This window comes from Paramisgurnus dabryanus, chromosome 17 (genome assembly GCF_030506205.2).
Source record: "Paramisgurnus dabryanus chromosome 17, PD_genome_1.1, whole genome shotgun sequence".
In the NCBI taxonomy this organism is placed as follows: Eukaryota; Metazoa; Chordata; class Actinopteri; order Cypriniformes; family Cobitidae; genus Paramisgurnus; species Paramisgurnus dabryanus.
In genome coordinates, this window is record NC_133353.1 from 35,678,840 (window position 1) to 35,705,945 (window position 27,106).

The 27,106-nt window shown below is 39.0% G+C and overlaps 1 protein-coding gene across 4 annotated transcripts in view; it reads right to left on the reverse strand.

Annotated features, from left to right (window-relative positions):
- Positions 1 to 27,106, reverse strand: part of col12a1a (collagen, type XII, alpha 1a) — a 67,327-nt gene that overhangs the window by 10,905 nt on the left and 29,316 nt on the right. For all 4 annotated transcript variants that reach the window (XM_065267323.2, XM_065267321.2, XM_065267324.2 and 1 more), the window contains 30 exons: positions 26,130 to 26,259; positions 25,865 to 26,004; positions 24,456 to 24,588; positions 24,318 to 24,338; positions 24,093 to 24,232; positions 22,339 to 22,468; positions 22,089 to 22,228; positions 20,516 to 20,645; positions 18,642 to 18,784; positions 17,299 to 17,428; positions 15,034 to 15,176; positions 14,764 to 14,893; positions 14,071 to 14,190; positions 13,839 to 13,985; positions 13,636 to 13,752; positions 11,872 to 12,024; positions 11,712 to 11,786; positions 11,062 to 11,201; positions 10,852 to 10,975; positions 9,000 to 9,143; positions 8,549 to 8,713; positions 8,421 to 8,459; positions 8,185 to 8,323; positions 7,361 to 7,503; positions 7,117 to 7,226; positions 3,234 to 3,392; positions 2,897 to 2,974; positions 1,761 to 1,847; positions 1,288 to 1,341; positions 725 to 820 (listed from right to left, as the gene is read on the reverse strand). In XM_065267323.2, coding sequence (XP_065123395.1) covers positions 725 to 820; positions 1,288 to 1,341; positions 1,761 to 1,847; positions 2,897 to 2,974; positions 3,234 to 3,392; positions 7,117 to 7,226; positions 7,361 to 7,503; positions 8,185 to 8,323; positions 8,421 to 8,459; positions 8,549 to 8,713; positions 9,000 to 9,143; positions 10,852 to 10,975; positions 11,062 to 11,201; positions 11,712 to 11,786; positions 11,872 to 12,024; positions 13,636 to 13,752; positions 13,839 to 13,985; positions 14,071 to 14,190; positions 14,764 to 14,893; positions 15,034 to 15,176; positions 17,299 to 17,428; positions 18,642 to 18,784; positions 20,516 to 20,645; positions 22,089 to 22,228; positions 22,339 to 22,468; positions 24,093 to 24,232; positions 24,318 to 24,338; positions 24,456 to 24,588; positions 25,865 to 26,004; positions 26,130 to 26,259 — 3,600 coding nt within the window. The remainder of the gene's footprint in view (positions 1 to 724; positions 821 to 1,287; positions 1,342 to 1,760; positions 1,848 to 2,896; positions 2,975 to 3,233; positions 3,393 to 7,116; positions 7,227 to 7,360; positions 7,504 to 8,184; positions 8,324 to 8,420; positions 8,460 to 8,548; positions 8,714 to 8,999; positions 9,144 to 10,851; positions 10,976 to 11,061; positions 11,202 to 11,711; positions 11,787 to 11,871; positions 12,025 to 13,635; positions 13,753 to 13,838; positions 13,986 to 14,070; positions 14,191 to 14,763; positions 14,894 to 15,033; positions 15,177 to 17,298; positions 17,429 to 18,641; positions 18,785 to 20,515; positions 20,646 to 22,088; positions 22,229 to 22,338; positions 22,469 to 24,092; positions 24,233 to 24,317; positions 24,339 to 24,455; positions 24,589 to 25,864; positions 26,005 to 26,129; positions 26,260 to 27,106) is intronic.

Sequence of the window (27,106 nt, forward strand, 5' to 3'; positions counted from 1 at the left end):
AGTCATAAATCAGAACCACTCAACACTGTAGGCAGACAGGTTCGTAACTCCAACCTCCCTCGGCTATATTTTACGGCCTGTGTAAGAGATACTTGTCATGAATGTGGGAACTAATTGTTAGCGTACAAATTTTAGATAATAGTTTATCTATCATAAATTACCCCCTTAATAATATTTATTGAGTAGATTTAAATTATTACTTTATGATTCTCACAAGTGACCCGGCCTTGCATGCGAAAACCCAACTTAAGTCATTTTTTGTGATTTACTGTTTTCTATAAAACCATCCTACATCTAAACACCATTCTGTGAAAATATAACCTTGATTTCTTTAATATCGATTGAGTAAGATCACGTTAAAGATTGAACTCAATGACTGGAATCAAACGTTGATACTCCTCATCTCATCATTAGATGATGAGACTTTAACCTGGATTGCACAGATAGGGTCACAAAATTTTAACAAATATAAATTGAAACTTGTAGTCATTTTTTCCAATTTTGTCAAATACTAATGTTGACAATAGTCATTAAAATGCACCCATTCATATCTATTACCAATTAATAAACAACAATTTTACTTTCTTAGAGAAATGTCCGTTTATTAGTTGTTTGACCAAAATGGTTTGGTCCTAAACTAACAAGCCCCCTGTGAGCGCAAGCTCAATTTAGGCTAAATCTACAACCCTGTTACCCATTACTGCACATTTTGTTCATTACTTACTGGTTCACCGGGAATAGACAATCCATTGGGGCCCTGTGGACCTGGTGGTCCCATTGAGCCTGGTGGACCCTGTTCCCCACGTGGTCCCATTGGACCCTGGAAAGATAAACACAATAAGTTAGAATCCATTATTAGATTTACATGCAAAACTTTTCTCCAGAGCTCAAGTGCAGATGCTCTTTTAAAATCTTACAAGCATGTAGGGTGAATGTTTACTAACATTATCACATTAAGTTTGGTTTAAGTTGCAGATAATTTTTGTGCCTTTAGTTGGTTAATCCCTTTAAATATTGGGCAGAAGTCAAGCATTGAAAACAATGCAAAACTTCAATCCTAGGATGCTGCTTTCATTTAACTGGTAAACCAGTCTATAGCTGTTTATAAAGCAATTATACGATGCTTTGATCAATAAAGTATTGTGTACATACATGTTTTAAAATACTTACAGTATATTTTAATCATGCTGCATGTAATTACAGTATTATTATAAAGTACAGTGTTTAAATTAAACCTGATGCAATGTTATTAGTAACTATACATGAAAGAGGCCTACTGTAGCTTACCGATGAACCTGGCTCTCCTCTCTCACCTCGTGAACCTCTTGTACCAGGGCTGCCCTAAAAATTACAAAAAGAGCATGCTTAGACATTTAAGAAGATTTAATATTTCATAAGCAAACTGTCATGACGGTTGCAGAGAGTAAGATCTTTCAATGCTACCCAACGGACTTCACTTCTGCTTTCTGACCTTTAGCACATCCCCTCCTCAGCCCATGAGCAAGTTAGCGGTCATTAGCTCACGCTGCGCTCTATAGGCGATCCCAGATGTTCAATTCATGCAGAGCAGCGTATATGAAAAGAGACCCCATCATCATATTCCTCTATTTGATGTAAAGAACAGGACTGCAAATACAGCGCTGTGGCTTTGGGGAAAAAACCTATCCGTGAACTCTGGGCTTCTGTGATTTCAAGATCGGCAACGCAAGGGTGGTGACCTCACGGTCGGAGGAAATGTCACTGGACTGTGACGGTCTTACCTGAGGACCCGCTGGACCCTGAGGGCCGATGCTGTCTTGAGCACATGTGCAGGAGTGAGGAAGAGCAGGACATTTGGCTTCATCTCGCTAGAAAATAAATGAGAAAAAAACTGTTACTGTTAAATTATTTTCATATGTATACAAAGAGAATAAAGACATCATAAGAGGGATGCCTATATTGCACTACCTGTCCTTCTTTATATTACATGACCAAAGGCATGTGGACACTCTCTTTAAAATAACAAGTTTGGATAAGCCCTTAAAATTCTGTGGCATGCAATGCCATTCTAGAGCACTTTGGGATCCGTTTGGGGAGGGCCTTTTCTGTTCCAGCATGCCCCGGTGAACAAAGCAAAGTCTATAAAGAGTTACTGGGTTTGGTGTGAAACAAAACGACTGGCCTGCACAAAGCCCAGATCTGAACTGGAATGAATGGGAACACTGACCGCAGGCCAGACCACCATCACTGAAAGTCGGTGCATGAGTTCACTGAATGACAGCAACTCCCTGCAGCCATTGTTCAGACATGGGAGGTGGCATAGATCCAGCTATATATTAATGCCAATGAAATGCTCAACAAGCACAAATGGGAAGTTTACGTTTATACATAATTGAGGCTATATAATGTAAATAGAGTTTGCAACACAAAGTCATAGGTTTGATTCAGGGGACTCTGATGAAGTGCACCAAATGTTGTGTCTGACAAATGCATAAATGTATTCTCAAACCTGGATGTTTGTGTTATCTAAATAAATAAAGCCATATGTTTTTCATTTTTTAACTTTAAGCAGACGTTAATTACTCTCCACGCCGATCACACTGTTACGCATGTAATGAGGCTTGATGTTGAACTATTGGCTCTTGTTGTGCTTTTAAAGCGACGTGATGACATATTGCTCCAGAGAGACCGTCTGAAGATACACTGAGAGGAAGGGCAAACAAGTCAAAGTGAAACTCAACTGTTGGGATTTGTCCAACATTATGACAGCTGTGTTTGGAGAAATAACACTGACCTCTTGTAATTACAAACATTTTAATCGGCCGGGTGTTCATCACTATTGCTATTCATTACAAACATTTTTACTAATAGTCCAGGGAGGACACAAACCCCCCTCCCATACACAATCCTGCCTTACCATTGCTGGAATATCACAACATTTGTCTCGACTTGTCCAGCCCAAACTGCAGACAATATCAAACATCTGGAGCTGGAACTGAGGGGGGAGACACAAGAGAAGGCAAACGGATGTTACAGATGGCTTCTATTGAACGACGGGACTCAGAATTACAAAAAAATACTAAAAATGACATGCCCACATGCGCCCGACTGCAGCTTGAAAAGAAACACAGACAGAACAGACAGTACAGTCGCTTTGGATGTGAATGGACTTTAATTAAATGTAAGCGTACAATGGTACGTAGGTTTATGGTATTAATAGTTTAAATCTTTTGTCACAATGAATTTATACTCACTGTGGCCGACTCTTTCTTTGCACCACCAGACTTTGCCACTTTGCCAAGAACTTCAAAGCCATCTGTGGAGACGTTGTTGGCGGCATTGATCGGTTTCTCCGCCACTTCCAGACAGTCGATGTTCAGTTTGACATTTTTCGGTGAAATGGAGATGTGAAGCTTGAAAATAAATGTGCAAGCGTTAGTTAAAATACCTCAGTAACGCATCAGTAAACTCATTCATCTGAACATCTCGGCTTGGTTCACAAATCTCAATGAAAGGGATTTGCAGAACAAAAAAGTGAAACTGCTTTCCAAAACCATCCGCCCATGATGCCTCTGGACATGAACCGTATGCCCTCTAATGTTTTATAAACTGTGATTAAAATGATGCTATCAATGTTTCCAATAACAGATGATGAGTTTAATTAGTTCATCATGTACAGAAAAGCAAAGCAGAACTCGAATAATCTCTGTGTCAGCAGAATCGCCCTTAATGGTGATATTAAATGGTTGACCGACTGTAATTTTCGCTTTGAATACATAACGAGACTTTACATGAAGATGCTTTTTCCATCCTTTTTTGGGGCATACATTTTCTTTAGATGTAGCGTCACCGCATCTCACTATGATGTCATTCTGCGGCTGACCGTCTAATGATCCTCTGTCTGGCTTTTCTCAGTCAAAGAGTCTGATGAGCTCTCACATCTTCCGTAGATCAGCAGTCCCAAAGCAAGGTTATATTTCTCGCCACAATACCGTCAACACCATCTTTGGCAACCACATCCTGCATTTGGCTGGCCAGAAGTAGTCGACTCTAAAGTTTGGATGTAGCTACTCTCATGGAAAGTTTTGGAGGTTTTTTCCAAATCGCTTGTTCAATAGCTCATGGGAAATTAAGAATACAATAGGCTAGATATTATTGCAGTAACTAAATGCTGAGAAGTGCTTTTCCAGAGGTAAAGGTGAGTTGAAACAAAACGTGCCAAGGAACATTGCTCGCGTCTCATTTAACTGTGCCATGTGTCTTTACTCTTGCCCGAATCCTCCCATTCTGGCTACCTAGGGTGTCTGTCTACGCCCACCATGTGGTTTCATTTTGGGGCTGTTCTTTAGTCCTCCCACAACTGTCAGGCTTTCACTGTATCTATCTGCCTCCATTTTATAGTTGCATGTTTGACAGAACACTTCCATTTTCTCTACCTTACTTCTAGGAATTTGAGCTGTCGATGTCAGGCTGAAATGCATTTTCAACAAGATGCTGGAGCGTGTCAAAGTATTCACTTACGAGGGTTCTGCATTAGAAAGTAGCAGCTCATGAGATTTTGCTCATTTTTAAGCTGGAAACATTTTTATCAAAACTTTTTTGTCAATGAGCCTATCGCAATGATGTATAATTTGCTGTGAACTGTTTGGAAAAGCCTTTGCTTGGCAGCTCGCCTATGACGCCTTAAAAAAGATTCTTGCTAGTCAGTTTGGCACAGAGCCGCTCTGATCTAATTGGAATCTATTGAGGAGGGTACGAGTCTTGTGGCTTTAGGCCTGACCTTCAAATCTAATTAGGATATCATTTATTCGTGGATTTATTTTAGTTATTAAATTTATAATCAGTGTGATTGGATATAAAAGGAAAGAAATAAAGAAAAGGCCACTGTTTTGCATGATAATGTGCGGTTGACCAAAGACGCTGTTTTGATTTCTTATGGCTCTCTTGGCGCTCTTGTAAAACAGTATATTGGCACAGTTGATAAACAAATAAAATTGGGTCAATTGGTAATAGCACAATTGTGGTTCATGTGTTTCAGTCGCATGGCAATATGGATCACAAATCTGTACACAACCAAATAAATCCAGCCACAAATGATGCCTGAGAAAGCCAACTGCTGAAGAGCATCTATTCATCCGGAGATCAAATTTGAGCAACATTAAAGCTCAACATTAAGCCCTTAAATTAATGTAAAACATAAAAAGAGCCTTCCTGCTTTCTTGAAACATTTTCTAAAGCAAATCTCTCTTTAAACATGAAATTATTCTTGTGTCCTGTGATGAAAGGAAAATCTGAGCTCCTCTACTCATTGGGCCTGAAAGAGCGTTTTCAACTTTACACATTATAGGTTTTCTAAAACCAAAAGTTTCCTCTCCTTGTACCCAGTCTGCAATCTTTTGACCGAGCTGGTCAGCTAAACACCACCTTTAACCCAAAGCTCATGTTGTGCATTTAATGCCATTGATTGCAGATCATCTTGTATAGTACAGTAAGGTACACCACATAGCCAAACCAATGGTTTTCTGCTCAAACCCTGGACCACAAACTCTTTAGATAACATGACATCATTTATCACAGCATGCACTAACTACAGCAGATCCATTATAGTTTCCTGAGTGTCAGACCTTTCTTATATTCACTTGAAAACCAGACGCAGTGTTTGCTTTAGGGTTGAATAAACATATACATGTGCAAAAGTTTTTATATACAGTAAAAAAAACACCATGAACATTTTCTTTGGAAACATATGAAATACTGTTGTACTGATTGATGCTTCTGGGTCTACTATTGTCATGCACAGTGTACAGCCACTCTCAATCTAATCTTACTATGAAGAACGGCTGGTGGGTCTATAGGCTATGCGTGCACCATATGGACCATTAAAATATCTCAATTTAAATCAAAAGGTAAAGTCAACAGCAACAAATCTTTCATTAAGCTCCATGGAGCAAAACTGTAACTGAACTTGGAAACATGTTCTGAATCTATTGGCCGAGAAATTTTACAATCCATCTCTTCCTTGCATTTTTTACTACTTTACGGGGACTCGTATTCACCCAGAGAAATCCCGCAACTTTCTAAATGTGCTGTAACTAGCAGTAGAGAGTAGTAGGAGACACAGAGTTCAAATCCATAAAACCATTCATATACACAAGACAATGATGGACATCAACCATCTCATTTAAGCAACAGATGGGATTTAAATCCAGTTCAGGCCTTTATAGTTCACCCTGGCACAGGAAGAAAGCTATCTGTGCACACTGCAAAAAATGATTTAAGAAAAAAATTCTTAGTATTTTTGTCTTGTTTTCAGTAAAAATATCTACAAATTAAGATGCTTTTTCTGAGCAAAACGACCCAAGAAAATAAGTCTAGTTTTTAGACCAAACATATAAAATTTAAGTGATTCTGTGCATAAAATAAGCAAAAAAAAATCTGCCAATGGGGTAAGCAAAAAACCTCTAAAATTCAAGAGAAATTCAAGAAAAATTTTCTTACCCCATTGGCAGATTTTTTTGCTTGTTTTATGCACAAAATCACTTAAATTTGATATTTTTGGTCTAAAAACTAGACTTATTTTCTTGGGTCGTTTTGCTCATCAAGAAAAAGCATCTTAATTTAAGAATTTTTAGATATTTTTACTGAAAACAAGACAAAAATAATCAAAAAAAGTCTTGTTTTCAGTAAAAATATCTTAAAACTAGCAAAAAAATCTGCCAATAGGGTAAGCAAATTTTTCTTGAATTTTTCTTGAATTCAGTGTTGAAGAAAAATGTTCAAGATTTTTTTGCTTACCCCGTGGCAGATTGTTTTGCCTGTTTTATGCACAAAATCACTTAAATTTGATATTTTGGTCTAAAACTAGACTTATTTTCTTGGGTTGTTTTGCTCATAAAGAAAAAGCATTTTCATTTAAGAATTTTCTGATATTTTTACTGAAAACAAGAAAAAAAATTATAAGATTTTTTTCTTGAAAATAATTTTTTGCAGAATGCAATTTTAGAATTTAATGTGAGTCGCTGTTAGCGAGCTTTCAAACGTGGGCATGATTGACTCTGTATTATAAATTGTATATGTTTACTAAACCTTGAAATGGCTTGGTAGCCATCCAATGTACAGTAAGCAAAATCTCCCTACCTTGTGAAAACTGCCGTGGAAGATTTTCTTTACGTGGTCGTTATCAAAGGAGACTTTCTGGATTTCACCTCTGGTGTCCTTGTTGTAGAAAGAGATAGTCCTGCTGGAGGCTAGAAAGAAACCACACATCGATCAGTCTAGAGCACCGCAAAACATAAAACAGCCCTGACTTGTGGGATTCATTAAGAGCGTTTGTGTTTCGAAATGCATTACAGCAACAATGCTGACAACAGAAGGTCCTTACGGTCAACAGTGAGTCCCACTTCTGGATTGTTATTCTTATCGGCTATCTGCCATATGTCGAAGGCATCCTTGCCCGTATCCGGAAGGAGGCGGAAGAGGAGGATGAGGGTGTAGGATGGAGGAAGACCATCTGGATGAATTTCCCTTTCAAGAGAAACCAAACTTTGTTCACACTTCGGTAATGAGAAAAATGGTCCTAAAACTTTATGACTCTTTATGATGTTTCTAACGGGTTGCATGAGATTTCCTCTGGGTAAGTTTGATGGAAATAAAACTACATATGATTAAATATACATACACATTTTTGGACTGTCACACCAGACGAACTAAAAAAAAGAGCTGTGACAAAAACTAAACCCATTCACAGCCTTGAAACATTGCAACATATTGAAAGTATTTTCCCTCTTCTGGTTCTCGAAATGTTTCCATTTGTACAACTGCTTACCCGCACATAAATAAAAATCATTATGAGCACATTAATCGAGGATGCTTGGCCATAGACACAACCCTATAATTTTCTCAATTTGAAGTAAACTTTCTAATGGAGGAGTATTAAGATATAGACATAGTTTCGATATAGTATAGCATGATATTTATTAGCCTCTCTTGGCACAGTTTTAAATGCCAATCACAAATGGTTGCTACATCCCAGTCTTCTCCCTGAATTTTTTATTATTTCACAATGGAAATATTTGAAATATGTGACAGTCAAGCCACACAAACAAGATCTTTGTTGCACAAGCTTTCTGAAAATCATTAAGATAATTACATCGCTCGGGTATCATTAAAGTCTGGGGGGAGAACACGTGCAATACTGCGACCTACTTTGTGGGCTGAGAAATGAATGCATCCTTATGGAGTCTGTATGCAATGTAACTGTTGAAGGACCCAGGTTCCATGGAGACACCGTTCATGCCAGCAAAAGTCCTGTCGGTGATGTTAAACGCTTCCAACATCCTGAAGCCTGTTCATTTTCATCGAAACATAATTCATCAAGTCATGTACAGCAACAGCATTGGGGGATATGACAAGCTTTAATATATACAGAATCAAGTTCTGACCTGGTGATGTGAATCCATCAAGGTAAATCAAAGGACACGCTGTAAAACAAGAGCACACGTTTTTCCCCCCGTATTTTAAGTAAGTTAGAAAAAAGCTGAGACTGCAGATTTAAAGAATGGGTTCGTACTGGATGTTGCCGTTTCACAGATGAACGTAATGAGGTTGTCTTGGATCTTAGCGAATGCGTCAAAGTCATCCACAACAAAGACGTGTCTCTCGCTGGGCTTGCTTCCAATATTCCTCAGTTCTGCCATGTCCACATCAGCGACGCCCACCACAAACACACTGTAGCCTGTGAAAGCGAGAACACAAAGGCTTTAAAGAGCACGGTAATTTATCTACTGTAATTTGCAGTTGAAAGATTGCCCGCTATTTACAGTAAATAGTTCGCCTAAGATGGATGAATCTTTCAAAGCCTGTGAAAAGCATGGCCGGGTCAAAATCAAAAGAAACAGAAAATATGTTTTGGAGAATGAGCACTGAGACCATTTTTTCATGACAATATTCCAAAAAGCTAGATTGCAAAAATATTTTACTTTATAAAAACTTCACCATTCCTCTGATGTCTTCTGGGTTACCTGCATGCTGGAGCTTAATAGCAGGCTTCTTCACGTCATCCTGAGATCGTCCATCTGTAACCGCAACCAGGACCTTTGGAACGTTCCTCCTCATACCGCTGTCTGTGGTAAACACCTTTTCTCCAACATGCTTCAGCGCAGCACCTAAAACATCATCAACAATGTCAAAAGTGTGCATGCTTTATCCCCCATTCATCCAAAGAGACAGCAGCGCACAGTTACCACATTCACAATGAATGGCTGACCTACAGGTGTTAATGTATAATATAAGCTGTTTAACAAAGTGTCAGTAGCTGCGTTTCCATTACAGACTTGCGCAAAACTTTAGCGTTATTTTCTAAATGTTGACAAAAAACTATTGCGAAATGACGGCGTTTCCATTAACTGATGATATGCGACTGAAATGTAGTCATTCCAAACATCACGTCGACTGATGTTGGTAGGTTTACTAATATCACATCCACCCCAGTAGGCATTATTTTTAACCGAAGGAGACGTAAGTGTATTCTCCAAACATTAATGCCAAGGAAAGCCCCTTTTACTTAGGAGATCGAGGCAACGTATATCCTTCATAATATATTTCAAGCCCCCTGTGAAGGTACATCGACTTAAAATCGGTTGAATGACATGTCAACCATACCCTGACGGGGTCTGTATCGCTTTTACTTGTACGTTTAAACTTAGGGTTTCGGGTAGTAACCCGAGCACAAAAAGAACAACTACATTGGTCTGCTTTACGGCACACTTCCTCAAATTCGGACGTGAGAGCGCAACTATTTATTTTCCTGATGTTTTTGTCATGGCCGAAGCAGCAACTAAGAAAAAGAAACCCGGGGTTTTGTCAGAGGAGACCAGAAAGAGAAAAGGGGAGGGTGACAGAATAAAAAGAAGGACGAGGATCAATATTGGGCCAGCATTCGCTCGCTGGCGTAAACTAAAGGAGGAGGAGGGGTCCTGACCAATGCTGACTTAAGTTGGCCGTCATGCTTTTGGATAAGTAAGTAATGTTATATTGCTTGCATATATACTGTAAGTCCTGTCTAGCATCTGAACACTATTTTTTTACGTGAATTTTGCTGAAGGCTACTTGGGGAGTGTAGAGAATGACTTATATCATGTGACTTTGTGGCGCTGTGTTAGTGTCACGGACTTACGACAAGGGTGACCCAGGTTTGATTCCCCTTTAAGGCAATATTTTTTTATATAAACTTTAACCAAGCGACCACGTTACAACTGGCTTATAAACGTTAGCTACGCGATCTTTCGGCGTTTATAAAAAATAAAACCCATTAAATTATCTTCATATGACATGCTGGAAGGCACACCGCGGACTTTGTGACCTAAAGAGTTGTCTTTTCCTTTGCGACAGTGCGCTAGATGTGAAAAATACATGCAGCTAGTTGCCAAAAAGTTCTGCAGTGTGCCTTTAAATCAAAAGATATGCAAAAGTGTTATTCGGACATTATTGGCAAGGAAAGTCTGTTATACTTGGGAGCAGACATTGATTTTATTATTATTGATGTTTTACTAAATACACCTCTTCCGAATTGCCTGAGAAACCACCTCATGCATGCGTAAAACCTATTTTGCAATATATGAGAGTTTTTGCAAAATTGACGAGCTTCCATTGGGTGCATTTTCCAGTCGCAATGTCAATTTGAAGGGTATTGGAAATGCAGCTACTGGCAATGTAAGAGATAGACATGGCACAATGCCATTGGACATAATAATGGAAAACAATTCACGTGATGAATCTTTGCAGATTTTTGTGCAGAGCTCAAAAAAGTCAGTTGCAAACACTGATATTTAAAAACAAGCATTTATGCTAATAATCAACCCTGATTATTCAAACCTGTTTTGGTGTTTCCTCCTCTGTAGCTGACCATCTGCAGAGCAGACAGGACCTTTCCCTTGTTGTGGTAGGTGTTTAGCTTGAACTCGGTTTTGGCATCATCGCTGTATTGTACGAAAGACACCTGTTTCACAAAACGAAAGAAAGGACCGGGTGAGTCACAGTACGACACATTCGCTGTCAATCACCGACAGCTAGCGGATCCGTTACCTGCATGCCATCCCTACTGATGACATCAAACGCTCCGATCATGCTGAAGACGAACTGACGGACTTTAGCGAAGCTCTCGTCTCCGATGCTCCACGAGCCGTCGATCAGGAACACCAGGTCAGCTTTGGCTCCTCTGCACACTGTGATGTACAAATTAGTGTAATGAGTTATACAGGCATAATCGTCATACCTAATTTCAGCCAAAGAAAAACATTTTAAAGCTTTTTTAAAATGTAATTAGAAAGAAAGGAGACGTCTTATCTGTTTTCATAGGATTATATTGCAGGGAGGAAGCAAAATTTCGAAGCAAAGAATCTTTGAGAAATTGAGGCCTCAAGTGACTGAAGAAAAAACATTTAGGTAGCTTCTGGACAATTTTAGAGACATCAGTGTATCCTACAAAAGCCCTAAACATCATTCATTGACCTTTGAAGATGTCAATAAGATGTCACTAATGACCAAAAAGAAAAAACTCATTGGATTGCTGAACTGAGATATCAGCATTAATAGTTTAAAAGAGGGATTGAATGCATTTAATGCATCACATTTTTAAAGATAGAGGCAAATTTCTTCTTATTGCACTTTTTATAAATATTTCAGCACTAAACAAAATGCAATAACACTGAAATGATGGTGTTGTAGATTCTTACCATCGAGTGCACCAGGGATGGTTGGAGGTGGTGGAGGTGGTGGGGGTGTTGTTGGGGCTACGGTTGGCTTTACCACTACAGGGAGAAATAACCAGACATTATCAGTATGCTGTGAACAGAACTGCATCCTTCAACTCATTTGAAGATGTCATCGACTCACATGTGCGTTCCTTCACGCTGACCCCGGGTCCCTCCTGGTTGGGGGTTTGGGTGTAGACCGTGGCATTGTACAAGGCGTCTGGTGTCAGCCCATCGAAACAGTACTGGCTCTCAGATGCGGTGATGGTGACCTCCTGAGCACCACGGTTAGATGCTGATGATATGAGAAGGGAGCAATGTAAGGTCATGAAAGATACAGTGACAGATGAAATGTACAGTACAACATCAGTCAAAAATGTGGACATCATGACACAAATGGAAGTATGGAAATGTAATTACCAAAACATCAACAAAAGCAATTTTTTTTTAGCAAATGCTATATAGTGGATACTGTTAAGCTTTTTTGAGTATCTCTAATCATTCCGCCAGTGAAATACATGATGTGCATTCTGGGATGCTTTTTAAGCGTTCCCATGTGTGCCGGATACTTCTTGCCTTTTTTCCTTACTATCTGGTCCAGCTCACCAACAGAACAGAAAATAATTTGTACTGAAATTCACATTATTCTGGTTTCCCCAGAGTACTTATGCAAAGTTTTAGCTCAAAACATCATATAGATAATTTATTACAGCATGTTAAAATTGACACTTTGTAGGTGTGAGCAAATGTGCCGTTTGTGGGAGTGTCCACTAAATGGCAGTGCCGTGGTGGGATAGTACAGATTAAGGGGTGGTATTACCCCTTCTGACATCACAAGGGGAGCCAAATTTCAATGAGCTATTATTTCACATGCTTGCAAAGAACGGTTTACCAGAACCAAGTTACTGGGTTGATCTTTTTCACATTTTCTAGGTCGATAGAAGCGCTGGGGACACAATTATAGCACTTAAACATGGAAAAAGTCAGATTTTCACGATACGTCCATTTTAAGAGACATTGAGGTTGATCTACAAAATGTCAAGCCTTTCAATACAACAACGTGCACAGTGCACATCTGATAAAATTCACAATGTCTGCATGAGTGCTATCGGTGTTTTAGGACTCAATTTACATGAGGAATTATGCACATGGACACCCAACAAAGCAACAATCCTGCCGTGCAAAGGTAAAAGGCCATATCTTAGTTTTTTATCAAAAATTAGTTATTGATATATTATACATATTTTGTTTTTTAGGAAGAAATAACAGGTTGTCTTGACAGTAACTTCCAAAAGCCCAGGAGAAACCAAGGCCCTTTACTTTGGAACGCTCAAATTGTCATTTGACGGTCAATTTTTAGATGACAGGTATAAATGGGTATCAGATCTATACACCGACAACACTCCAATAATATGTGACATCCTCTATGTATTGCTTACAGATCACTTGTGCATAAATGTTTAACTGCATCATGCAAACAGCTCTGACATCTGTGAATCTGGAGCATCTTTTGCATTGACTGTCCAGAAAACCTTGCTGAGATGCTCAAAAGCAAACTAGTGTAGCCAGCAGACTTCCCAGATCGCATAACAAGCCAAAACCTCCTAGTAATCCAGCTTTCCTTAAAAAAAAAAAAACATGCTAATCCATCATCATGAGAAGAAGCACAATACTGATGTAGATCAGTACCAAGCCACTGAAGACTAGCAAAAAATGGCCTGGACCAACATGAACACTCATTCTGGTCCAAGCTGGTATTTTCAGAAGGAAAAAAGATTTTTTAAAAGGGTAAACAGGGCTTTATGCTACAACTACTCACATCTCAGTCTTCTCACTCTCTTCACAACATCATATACATGACAATCCCAACCTGACCATAAGCAACCTTCATATATGTTTTACTTACGAACAAAAGGATTGACTTTCAGCCTGTAGGAGGTGGCGGCCCGATGAGGAGTCCATCGAAGGCAGAATGAGTCATAACCCACATTGTATGTGCTGAGATCCGTCACATTGAGATACACTGAAACAGGCAAACAGATATTTCACAGTTAACGCCATCGAAAGGGAATCTCATGCAATTTTCCAGTTAAAGGAGGAGGCACATACGAGTGGTTCCCTGTCCAGTGAGAGCACCGCTCACGCCCGCATCATACTGGGCATAAACCTTTAGGTCATAGGTGGTGCCGGGCTGAAGGTTGAGCAGGTTATGTGTGGTCGTGTCTCCAACAAACACTTCCTGGGTGTCAACTGTGCCTGGAGAGCATTCAAACACAACTTACTTAAAAAAGGAATTAAAAATAAAATTCAGATTTTGAGTAATCATAAAGCCGTCTCATACCCTCTGGTGTGTAGACCAGCTTATATCCATTGACCCGTGCAGGAGCAGCGTCCCAGGAGACACGGAAACGAGTGTACCATTCGTCCGAAACACGCAGGTTACGAGGCTCCAGGAGACCCACTGAAGAACCGTGAAACATAACGTGAGCTGAGGTACAGCCGTTAAAGAGCGAACACAAAACCCATTGTAGCCTTCAGACCTCATGAAACGGCTGGATGAATGTCATGTGAAGGTGTTTTTCTTTGCGAGGCCAAAAGGTTTAGTTTTATTGTTTCTGTGGCAAAACATGTCACTACTGACAGTCCTCATTACTTTTCAAGTTCTTTATTCTGTGTTCAAGAATGTGTAAATTAATAATTTATTAAAAAAACGTAAACGTCTGTTGTCAGTTACCCTCATGCCGCTCCAAACCCACATGGCTTCAATAGAGAAAGGTTATTAAAAGTTATTTGGCAAAGTGTCAAATCCTGTCCATAAAGTACAATGAGGGCCCGCAGGCTCCACGATCACAGAAAAAACATGGCATACATTCACATATCAGATGTCAAGAAATATTTTGGAACGACATGAAGGCAAGTAATCGATAACCAGATTTTAAATTTTTCATCTAAGGTTTCATTTTGACCAGCCATGAGTGTCTAAGACATTTATAAATATCTCATTTTAACATATGATAGCATGAGCATTCCTCACATGTATGTCCATCTCCAGAGAGCCTTCCTCCAGGACCCGACTGATAAATGGCTTCCACATTGATGTTGTATGGAGTGTTTGGCTGCAGGTTTTGTAGGATGACCGAGTTTCTGTTGCCAGGGACGCTTGTCTACGTGACAATACAGAAGAGGACAAAATTAGCTTACGTTCAGACAAAGACTGACTCACAAAAGCACGACTATAAATATCTGGTTTGCTTCTTATCATTTGTACAGATTGTATCTTTTAGAATGACATATCATCACTTACAAATTCCTCAATGGGATCTCCAGTGGTTGGTGCGTAACTGATGCGATACTGTAGCACTGGACCTGTTGCGTGCTCCCAGGTCACAGACAGCGTGCTGGTGGTCGGATCATATACACGCATGTTCCTGGGACCACCGAGAGGAACTGCGATCCGAAAAAACAAACAAACATCAGCTGATTCGTCTCAATGTCAGGATGATCGTAAAAAAATTACTGTTTGTGTTCCTGTGCTAGAACATAGTGTCATTTCATGATTTCATGATTTTAGGGAACATTCACTGTTAATAATACACTGTGGTCCCATGATATTTACTTTATAAGACCATTTTTGGACATTTTGTATATATTTAACTCTAAAGCATTCGCTTTCGTTATATTATATATTTATTATGCGTGAGGTATCAGGCACAATAAAAATGATGTTAACAACATGAAGTCTAGTCTGGATAAGAGTTATATGTTTTATATTTAAAATATTTATACTTTTGTCTAAGTTATAACTTAATTCCAGGCAATAAACTGTAATGTTGTTCATGTAATGTAATACTTTAAGATTTGTCATACTCTGTCAGAAAAAATTTTAGCACCTTATTTTACAGATTGTGTACTTACCTTGTACAAATATGGTAAATATGTTATACTTACAGACAAATGTGTGGTACTTACTTTTGAGTATCTACATGGTAATTAAATGGTATCATTACTGGACTTACCAGTGGTACATACTTGGTAGTTATTATGTAACCCTAGGTACAGTAAGTACTGGGTAGTAATACCACATGCATACTTATAGTGTCGGTGTACTGTAACTAACAAGAAACACTACTGTACTTACAAATGAATGTACAATATAAGTATGTAGTACTTACAGACAAGTGTGGGATAATGACAGGTACTTATAGTGTACATATATGATAACTAATAACAAACACTACTGTACTTACAAATGAATTAATATAAGTATTTAGTACTTACAGGCAAGTGTGGGTTAATGACAGGTACTTATAGTGTACATATATGATAACTAACAAGAAGCACTACTATACTTACAAATGAATGTACAGTATAAGTATGTAGTACTTACAGACAAGTGTGGGATAATGACAGGTACTTATAGTGTACATATATGATAACTAATAACAAACACTACTGTACTTACAAATAAATAAGCATTTCGTACTTACAGGGCAAGTGTGAGTTAATGACATGTACTTATAGTTTACATATATGGTAACTAATAACAAACACTACTGTACTTACAAATGAATTAATATAAGTATTTAGTACTTACAGGCAAGTGTGGGTTAATGACAGGTACTTATAGTGTACATATATGATAACTAACAAGAAGCACTACTATACTTACAAATGAATGTACAGTATAAGTATTTAGTACTTACAGGCAAGTGTGAGTTAATGACAGGTACTTATAGTGTACATATATGATGAAACACTACTGTACTTACAAATTGTATATACACATGGTAAATGTCTAGTACTTACAGATCATCAAAATAAAGCATTCAACAGCCCGGTGGTATAATGGGAGAATAAAAGCCATTCCTAAACTGACGTTTAACCCTACCTACTAAATACTTTTAATCTTCACCTTATTTGCAGTTTTTGAACATTATCTTCATTTTTATTGAAAAAGAATGCCTTTTCGATGTGATAGGAAAAGGAAAATGAGCAAGGTTGGCCAGTCCTTCTAGAAAAAACGCTGAGTTTTTTTGTGATTGTTTGCGGGCGAAAATCCTTGATCTTTCAGCACGTTTTCTTAAAACATGTGATGAAATATGCGGGGTATTTACAAAAACTGTTTGAACTTGCAAAAACTGTTTGCAGCTTTTCATTGATGTTCACGTCGCGTAATTACGTCACTTCCTAACATTCCCATGACAACAGGGGACGTGGCTGCGCATGTGTGAAGTAAATGCAACATTTTTCAACTTTCTGCTAAGATATATGTGATTTTCTGCTACGAAAATGCGGGGATTACTTTACAGACTTTGGCTGATTACGCATTGAATCATGTGATCACATAATCGCGTTTTTCTGGAGGGACTGGTTGGCAAAAAGTGAATTTGAACTAGGGACATAATGTCAAAAGTCAGTTTAGTGGGTGGAGCTAGTGTAAATAACGTTTGCCAACAAGGGACGCTATTTGCACTTAGGGTAAATAGACACTCCGGAGATTATGGCAGTTTGTTAATACATGCAGTATGGCACTGGATCACCAGTGAATCGTTCATCAGCAGATACTCACGTGTTTTTCCATTATCAGCCACTGAAGGTCCTTCTCCATCAGCATACAAGGCCACCACACCAACAGAGTAGTCGGTCTCTGGAACCAGCTGCTCCAGTAGGGCTGTGTTAGTGTTTCCTGGAACCAGAACCTGATGGATACAGATAAAAATCAACACTTTTAAGGATCACTGAATACATTAAGATACTTATGAGCAAATCTCACAAAGACTACTGTGTATATAGTATAAACGCAAGTTAGTTCTCAATACATAGAAATTAGGGTAAAATAATGATATAAATAAAAATAATCATAATAATAATTACTTTATGCATAGTAAAGTAACATTTATTTTGTTTTTGGCATGAGATACGATGCAGCCATGTTCCTAGAAGATTCCCACAATCTGTTTTGGCCCAGAGCTGAAAATGTGGAATTTTCTTTCAATATCACATGAAAAAAAATAGTTGGCTTTATACGAGTTCAGACAAATTACACCCTTAGAAAGATGCTTGGCTGTTTTCTAATGTTGACCTTCTGCACTTACTGCTGTCTACATCTCCACTGACTTTCAATCCAACCATCAAACATCACTTTGTAAAGTGAGAGGCGGCAGAAATCCCCCTTTCATGTGTTAATAGTCTACTAGTTGGAGTAATAAGAGTGAATGATGTGTTGACAGCGGTTCACCTCCGTTCACTGTGTCAGGTCACGAGGGTCACTGGCTGCTGGCTAAAGACACAGGGAGCTTCCCTATTCTCTTTGTGTCTTTTTTAACTTTGTGTCTCCCATCTTTCATTTTTGAGACGGCGGTAAGTTGACGAATGATCGCACTTCAGCGCTGTGGGTTTTTCAATGTTCCAGTGGAAAAGGTGAAAGAATTTATCTCAGATCAGAGGTTAAATGAAAGCGCAGACAAATTTTGAGCTAAATTTCTCGACGCAAACGATTTGGAAAACTGGCTGCGCTGTTGGAAAAAAGTTCTTTGTCCAAACCAATATTCCACAAAGAAATAAAATCTTAATGGCTGCCGATAAGAAGCAAGTTCTGTTAAAATAAGACAACATCACAATGTATTAACTTTATTACCTCGAGTTCTGACATAAAAAAGGTTTAAGCAAAAAAAATTCCCACAGCTGCTGTTGTTTACGCAAAGAAGATCAAACGACAATACATTTATAATTTTACAGTATTATGAACATTTCTCTTAGCAATGAAGTTTATGTGAGAATGAAGTTGCATGGCACTGAAAACAGCATATTTGTGGAAGGACAGATTGCAAACAGACATTGCCTCAAAAGGATCAATTACTGATCTTTGACATTTGTCACCACTCTTTCCTCACGCTAAAGACAAGGACTCACAGATTGAGGGGGTCGGACTCCAGTCAGAGGGGAGTAGACGACGCGGTACTGCTGGACATCTCCAGACGCCGGCTCCCAGCGTACATTCAGGGTGTTTGTGGTGGGGTTATAAACCTGGATGTTCCTGGCAGGGGTCCGCACCACTGTTTTAGACATACAATAAAATTAAAGAGAAGCAAAGAAACAAACTATTTTAAGAGCCCAAAAATGAAGATATCCTACACAGATGCACAACAAAAGATGACATGACACTAAACACCGTTTGAAAAGGGGTGAAGAGAACACGGCAAAAATATGTTTTTCGTATTTCCCGATAATGTATTTTATTTATTTTTTGCATGATTCTTTTAATGACACCTTTTGGCATATTCCACCCTCGTTTCTCTCTTATATTTAAAAAGTATTAATGTATTAAGTAAGGATATTTGACGACGGTCTGTTGAATTATTTGAAAATAATGCACACCAAAGGTGGTAATGCCGTGCAGTTACACTGCAGGTGTGCATTATTTTCAATTATACCACGGGTCTGTTGAATGCTGTATTCTGATTGGTAGAGTAATGTTCTGTGGTATGCATTATTTTTTGATAACCGCACACCTAACTTGTCAAATGTCTTAAAAATAGGCACCAGAGCAATGTTTGTGGTAACCGTGGTATAAGAGGAATAATTGACTTTGGTCCTTTGAATTATTTGAAAATAATGCACACCTTGGGTGTGCATTATTTTCTTATAATTCAATGGCCTGTCGTCAATTATTCCTTACATAATTCAAAAGACTGGAGTCAGTTATTCCTTTTATACAATGGTTACCACAGACATTGCTGTGGTTGTTATTTTAAGTTATACCATGGGCCACGGGTTGAGAAATGTTCCATGGATGTTGATAATTTTTCTGTAAACCGCACACCTAACTTGTCAAATGTCTTAAAATAGGCACCAGAGCAATGTTTTTGGTAATCGTGGTATAAGCGGAATAATTGACTCCGGCCCTATGAATTATTCGAAAATAATGCACACCTGCGGTTACCAACATTACCACCTCGGGTGTGCATTATTTTTTTTATAATTAAATGGCCCGTCGTCAATTATTCCTTACACATTTGACAGGTCAGGTGTGCGTTTATTGAAAAATAATCAACATCCATGGTATAAGGCGATATTTGAAATATAACACCTGACATGTTTCCATTAAATTCAGCCTTTTAGCCGCAGTAAACAACCATTAGGGGCAGCTATCATTGTAACTGAACAGACATACATCAAGGATTTACAGATATTAGAAACATACAACGTGAATACCAAGTTACATGTGGAAAAAGTTATAGATTTCCAACAACAAAAACCCAGATACCAGATTTTAAACAAAAGCAGTGGTCAACACTTTAACATGGCACAGCTACAGAAAGCAAAGCCGAAGAACAAAGTAACACAGATGATGAGAAGCAAACTATGGCATTACTCCCTTGTGGAAATACGATGTCAACAAATCCTGTTAGCTACACTTCAAATGACCAGCATCAAGCCTATAGCAGTAAAGAAGTGTGCTTTTATGTCTTTGCACCTCCCCGGCTTTCCATTTGGTGAAATAGATTGTTGATGCCCCCCCATCATTACCACCCATAAAAGAGTCTTATTAGGGTCTGACTGGAGACAAATTTATGGTGTTGCCAACACATCGGCATTCCTTTCCTGCTAATCAATCCATTAAAGCTGACTCATTACTTGGACAAACATCTGGGTTACTACAAACCTTTGGGCAAAGCGGTCCTGTTATTGGGAAACATTTTATTGATAAGCATGTCAATGCTTTCATCATTTACTCAAGCATCTTTACGAACACTAAAGCAGAGAAAAAAGCTGTGTCGACTCACATGTTTTTCCGTTCTCAGACAGACGCTTGCCCTCCCCAGCTGCGTATACTGGCACAACTGTAACCGTGTACTCGGTGTCCGACTGCAGGTTTTTCAAAACTGTAGTGGTGCTTGAACCAGGCACCTGGACCTGAGAGAAGAATAAAAACACAATGTTTTTTAAAGTATGTCTGTACAATTTAAAGTTGGTTGCCAGGATGCTGCTAGTCTGCAAGTCTGACTGGTTGTGAGATATTTGGGTGCCAAGGGTGCGTAGGGTTCTCCTACATTATGCTTAAAAAAATTCCACTTTTCATCCAGGAATATTTGCCATGATGTTTATTGTCTTTCTTCACTCAGTTGAGAAAAAATTAAGTTTTTTGAGGAAAACATTCCAGGATTTTTCTCAATAAATTGTTTTTTTTGGACCTCAACAGTTTTCAGTTTCAGTGCAGCTTCAAAGGGCTCTAAATGATCCCAACTGAGGCATAAGGGTCTTATATAGCAAAACCATCGTCACTTTCACAAAAAGAGAGAGAGAGAAAATAATTCACAGCACAATTGAGTTTCAACTCCAAGAAACCACCATCATTGCGATCAGTGTTTGCACTTCATCCGCTCATTTGCATTTTAAAGGGCACACCCAAAACGGCACATTTTTGCACACACCTACAAAGTGAACATTTTAACATGTTATAATAAATTATTTATATGATATTTTGAGCTAAAACTTCACATATGTGCTCTGGGGACCCCAAAGATTTATTTGACATCTTAAAAAAGTCTTGTGACATGGCCCCTTTAACTTCTCGTCTTGCACTAGCCGTGTGACGCGCAGCTTGACCTTAGGTATTTATTACGAAAGGTCACTTGTTACATATGTGAAACGCACACTTGTGAACCATTATAAACAATAAACTGACAGAAAGACCTTGATTAATATCATTCCACATATGACACTGGAGCGGTAGTTTTGTATTGTTCATGCGTGACCTTTCGATTGATTGCATGATTGCGTAATGCATAAGGTCTTGCTGGCGCATCCAAGGCTAGTGCAAGACGAGAACTTGTGGTTTAGTACTTTTTTGCAAAAATGACGATTGATTTGCTAGATAAGACCCTCGGTTGGGATCGTTTAGAGCCCTTTAAAGCTGCGTTGAACCTGTAAACCGTTGAGGTCTACTAAAGTCCGCTACAGTATATGGAGAAAATTCCTGGAAACAAAATTTATTTTCGACTGAACAAAGAAAGACATAAATATCTTGGATGACATGGAAGTGAGTAAATTATCAGAATTTTTATATGAAAGTGCAGTAATCCTTTAACGGACATAAATCAAAATCACAATACAGCAGGGAAAACAATGTTAAATCTAATAGTGCATACCAATCCAAACAGTTAACAGGCATATTAGTAATGTGTTTTTTTAAGAAAGCAGTAACCCTTTTTCACAATGCCAACATGGGCAAGTTGCCTGGCATGCTCTCATCCTCATAAACTATGACCAAACTACTCAAGGCCAAATAATTGTTTGCTTGCATGTTAAATATGGTTACGTTTGGCACAAGCTGAAAAGCACTGAATTAAGACAGACCATGTCCTCCGCGCCTCCTCTGACGGGCTGGTAGTAAATCCTGTACTGCCTCACGCTCCCCTCGGCCGGCTCCCAACGTACATTCAGAGTACTGACAGTGGGGTCAGTGACCTGGAGATTTCTCACACTGCCCAGCGGCACTATGGGAACACACGTAAAGACTCATTCAAAGTGTTTCTATTGGGTGTCATGACCTAATTGACAGAATTGATAAATGCATTGACATTAAAGCAACATGCTGGCGACTTACGTGTCTTTCCTTCACCAGTTATGTCTTTGGCCTCTCCGTTTGCATAGACTGCAGCTACAGTGATGGAGTAAGGTGTGTCGGGCGTCAATTTCTGTAGGACGACCGTGTTCTTCTTCCCTCCAACTTGTGTCTGTATGACAAGAAATCGTGCAGTTCAATGCATGCTCGAAGGAAAGTGAAGTGTGCAATCTGTGTTGTCAACAGAGCTTACTGTATTTAACCTAAAGGCACCACAAAAACATGTTTGATACTGTTATTAAAACACATTACATGTGTTAGCATGAGAATCACTTTGCTATGCTTGTCTGTGCAAATGTATATTCATTCTTTGAACTCATGCCACAATCATGTAAATCCTGGAAACCCCGTAACAAAGAAAGGTATGTGATAAATGTATCCGTTATGTAACACATAGCCATTAGTTCATCCACCCAGAAAGGTAAGGACAATTTGGAAAATTTTACAGTTAAATAAAAAAAATACAATTGACAATAACAATAAATCCTCAAATAAAAATACAAGCAGCACGTTTCTGCTTTCAAACCTTCCAGTAAGCATTCCTGGCTAAATGATTTTCCTTTCATAATGGTTTTCTTTGGTAATCCAAGGTTGGTTAAATTATGTTAAGTTTGCATTCTTTTAGTAATCCTCAGCTCAGGTAATTGGGCTGCGTCTGAAAACTACATAAACGTCCAGTGTTTGTTTAAATATCATATGAGATACGACTGCGTTTCAGTGAACCAAAATTTCTGCCCTGTTATTCCTGCGACTGTTGCCAGTGTAAATATGGCTGCTTGATGAACAAACCAGAGGTTGAAAAAGTTACTGCAATGGCTTTAGTATAGAAAAACACCCACTTGGATATCACAAAACATGAAAAATGGCAAGAAGATGATTGGTTGAGAAGCTATAAAAATCTGATAGTGCCGCTGAGAAACAGCACAGCATCTCGCTTGCAGACGGAAGGGAATCTCTGATCATATATTATTCATATACACTCACCTAAAGGATTATTAGGAACACCATACTAATACTGTATTTGACCCCCTTTCGCCCTCAGAACTGCCTTAATTCTACGTGGCATTGATTCAACAAGGTGCTGAAAGCATTCTTAAGAAATGTGGGCCCATATTGATAGGGTAGCATCTTGCAGTTGATGGAGATTTGTGGGATGCACATCCCGGGCACGAAGCTCCCGTTCCACCACATCCCAAAGATGCTCTATTGGGTTGAGATCTGGTGACTGTGGGGGTCATTTTAGTACAGTGATCTCATTGTCATGTTCAAAAAACCAATTTGAAATGATTCGAGCTTTGTGACATGGTGCATTATCCTGTCATCAGAGGATGGGTACATGGTGGTCATAAAGGGATGGACATGGTCAGAAACAATGCTCAGGTAGGCTGTGGCATTTAAACGACACCCAATTGGCACTAAGGGGCCTAAAGTGTGCCAAGAAAACATCCCCCACACCATTACACCATTGCATTAATGAGAAATTGAACAGGTGTTCCTAATAATCCTATAGGTGAGTGTACATTCATTTCGAATATAACTGTGATGATATTACAATTTGTTTAATGCAGTCAACCGTATGTGCATTAAACGTATACTTTTATTATACTGACTGGATTAAGCAGGTAAGATATAATAACATGCAATGCATGCATTAATGAGATAAACAGACCAGCAGATTGATTCTGTGATTTGCATTGGATCAGTAGATTAATGTCATCCGTTACATGTTTATTTACCGTCAGCGTTCTGCCTCCTGCGACTGGGACGTAGCTGATCCTGTAGTTCAGGACTCGCCCAGGTGCGTGATCCCATTTGGCAGTGAGAGAGGTTGTGGTCGCGTTAAACACCTGGAGGTTTTGAGGAGGACCACTGGGAGCTGTAAGAATTGGGAAACATTTTAATCTCTGCACAAATAATTACATTCCTATGAAATCAACATGTCTGTAATATAACAGACTCACCAGGTGTTATTATCCTGGACACTAAATTCAAAAATGTATAAAGAAACAGAGCAAGAGATTGTCAAATCAAATGTACACGTGGTGAAGGTATTAAACATATGTAGTGGAGATTATAAAGTGGATTTTGTAGTTTCTTACATGTGCGCTGGCTGCCCAGAAGATCTTCACTCTCAGACTCATCTGGATAAATGGCAGTGACAGATACATCATACAAGGTGTCGATTTCGAGGTCCTCCAGGACGGTGGTGGTAAGCTCATTGCTCAAGATGTCCTGAGAAAGATAGCAAGTTTGTTCTTAGCTGTATCAATTTGTGTTTGGATTAAGTCAAAATACTGAACTGTATTACCGGTTGCCTCATGAAAACTGTGGTTGAAAGCATACATACCATCACAGTCTTACATGACTATGTTGCTCATGACAAAATTTAAAGGTGCCAAAGAATGCATTGAAATAATTTGTTACATTTTTCTCTGATATCTACATAGAAGGTCTGTGGCTTTATTAAGTGCATGTTTTACATATTTTTACAACCTTAGGATTTGCCTAGAGAAAGTAGAATGAAATGGTCTATTATTACCATATTTGAAAGGGTCATGAATAATAATGTTGAGCTCTGCTCTGATTGGCTGTTTCACAGAGCAGCTCAGTTCAGTAGCTCTATGTGTTTGTAAACAGACCTTATACTGTATGTTTGAGCCTGTATCAGACAAAGATTTTGAGGAATAATCAATTGTTTGCAGATTGCTTATGGACGTTTCTGAATGGTAAGTTTGTGTTTTTTCAGTATGGACCTGCAAAACGTAACTATGACGTCAATAGTAGAACTTCAGCCTAAACGCTAGCATATAGCATTAACTAGCATATAGCGCTAACTCAGCAATCACAACTTTGTTTTAGCATTGTAACAACATTGTCCTTAATGTCTAATTTAATGTTTGGGGCGTAAATCTGGACTGTAACGTCACAGTTGGTGTTATGTTAAGATTGGCCTGTTTTTCCGGCGGTCTTTTGCATGCACGATGATGCCATGCCATAATGAATGATTTTGGACTGCAGTTGTTTATACATTTGTCATTGTTGAACTATAGTTCAACAGGTTTGCATAGTAGTTAAACAGCTTCTCGGATATCTCAGCATGCTGTATCAAGCTAAATTAATACTTTATATGCATCCTGGAATAAGCCTCGTTCGGCGCGGTACGCGATTATGGCGCAGTTTGAATGGCACAGCATGGATGGTACGTTCTTTGCGAATTGAGCGTTGTCGCGGGAAACGCGCAAGTTGAAAAATCTGTACTTCGGCAGATATTCGAAGAAGCCCCTCCCAAGATGTGAATTTCCGCATTAATGTTTCAAATGACTGCGGCTTTCACGTGGGAATGAAGTCAGTTAACTCAAAATGTTTAAGCGTCCAAATATGGGTGAATAGTGCGTTTTTGCCGCCTCTAACGCGGCTGATGTGAACACACAGTTAGAAGAAATGAATCTTTAGTCTGACATTTGCCAAGTCCTTAAAACCATGACGTCTCACATCTCTGATGTCTTACATATTGGAAGTTGTTCTCTCCACTCTTACTCCAACCGATGCGGTACAGGGCGACATCAGGAGCGCCGTGCTCCCAGTGAACCCTGAAACTGGTCTGAGTCACTTCAGAGAACCTCAAGTTCTTTGGAGCGGGTACAACATCTAAAATCAACAGGAAGAAACACTTTAAGATTTGCTTGATGTCTTATTATTGAAAATAAACACAATTTATATTGCAAATATAATGAAAGAAAATAATAATTCATGCATCCACCAAATTGCATTACCAGTAATTGCTTGGTTAAGCATTGGGTTTCCGGACGCAGAATCGTACACTGGAGTCACAGCCACATCATATTCGGTTTGGGAAATAAGATTATCCAGTACTCTAGTCGTCACATCACCGTCAACTTCAAGCTAAAGAGAAAGATGAAAAGTGCAGTTAATGGTTTTAAATGTCTTTTATCTGCAATCCACAACTTCACCAGAATTCACATGCATGAGTAAAGGTCACTGTGCCAACACATCGGATGGCGTGATGATTTTGGGTCAGAGATGTTGTGAGACGTGCAGGAGATTAAATCCAATAATGATGTCTCAATGGATGTTAAAGCAATTGAAGTTTCTGCAGAATTAGACCCGAGCCTGTACGTGATCCAACAGTGCCTCATCATCTGTCAGGTAACAGGAGCTGAACCATCTGGGCTTCTTCTAAAGGTTGCTCAAAAATCCACCTGGGCCTCCGTCCGTCCGTGTGCGTGTTTGGTTCATCTTTGCATCCCAGAACGATGAGTTATGAGCAGAATCGAGTCTTGATTAATGCCCCAGGATGTGGCAAATATCCGAAGCCAAAACTGCCACAGGCAGTTTAAAAAACCCATAGGAAAAATATCCCACGCATAAAGCATACATCCAAAAGCGCCGAGTTGCTTCGTGCCATTCAGAACTCCAGCAGCCTCCATCTTTTTTTTGTGGGCGCCTGCTTTTGCAATCTTCTAGACGATCGGTCATAGCGAAATTAAGGAGAGAGCAGCTGCATTTTCCTGACAGCTGACGTCTCTACTGACTTGCGTAACGTAATTTCTATGGTGATGCGTTAACAGTTCTTTAATCCACGTATTGTGTAAGATGGCGGGAATCTTTCCACAAAAGTGCAGATGTGGCTTGGTGTCTACAGTGTCAACCAAAAAGATTTTGCACATCCAAAACATGTTGATCACCTCCTCAGTAGCCAACCACAAACTATTCCAAAATGACGTCCTCA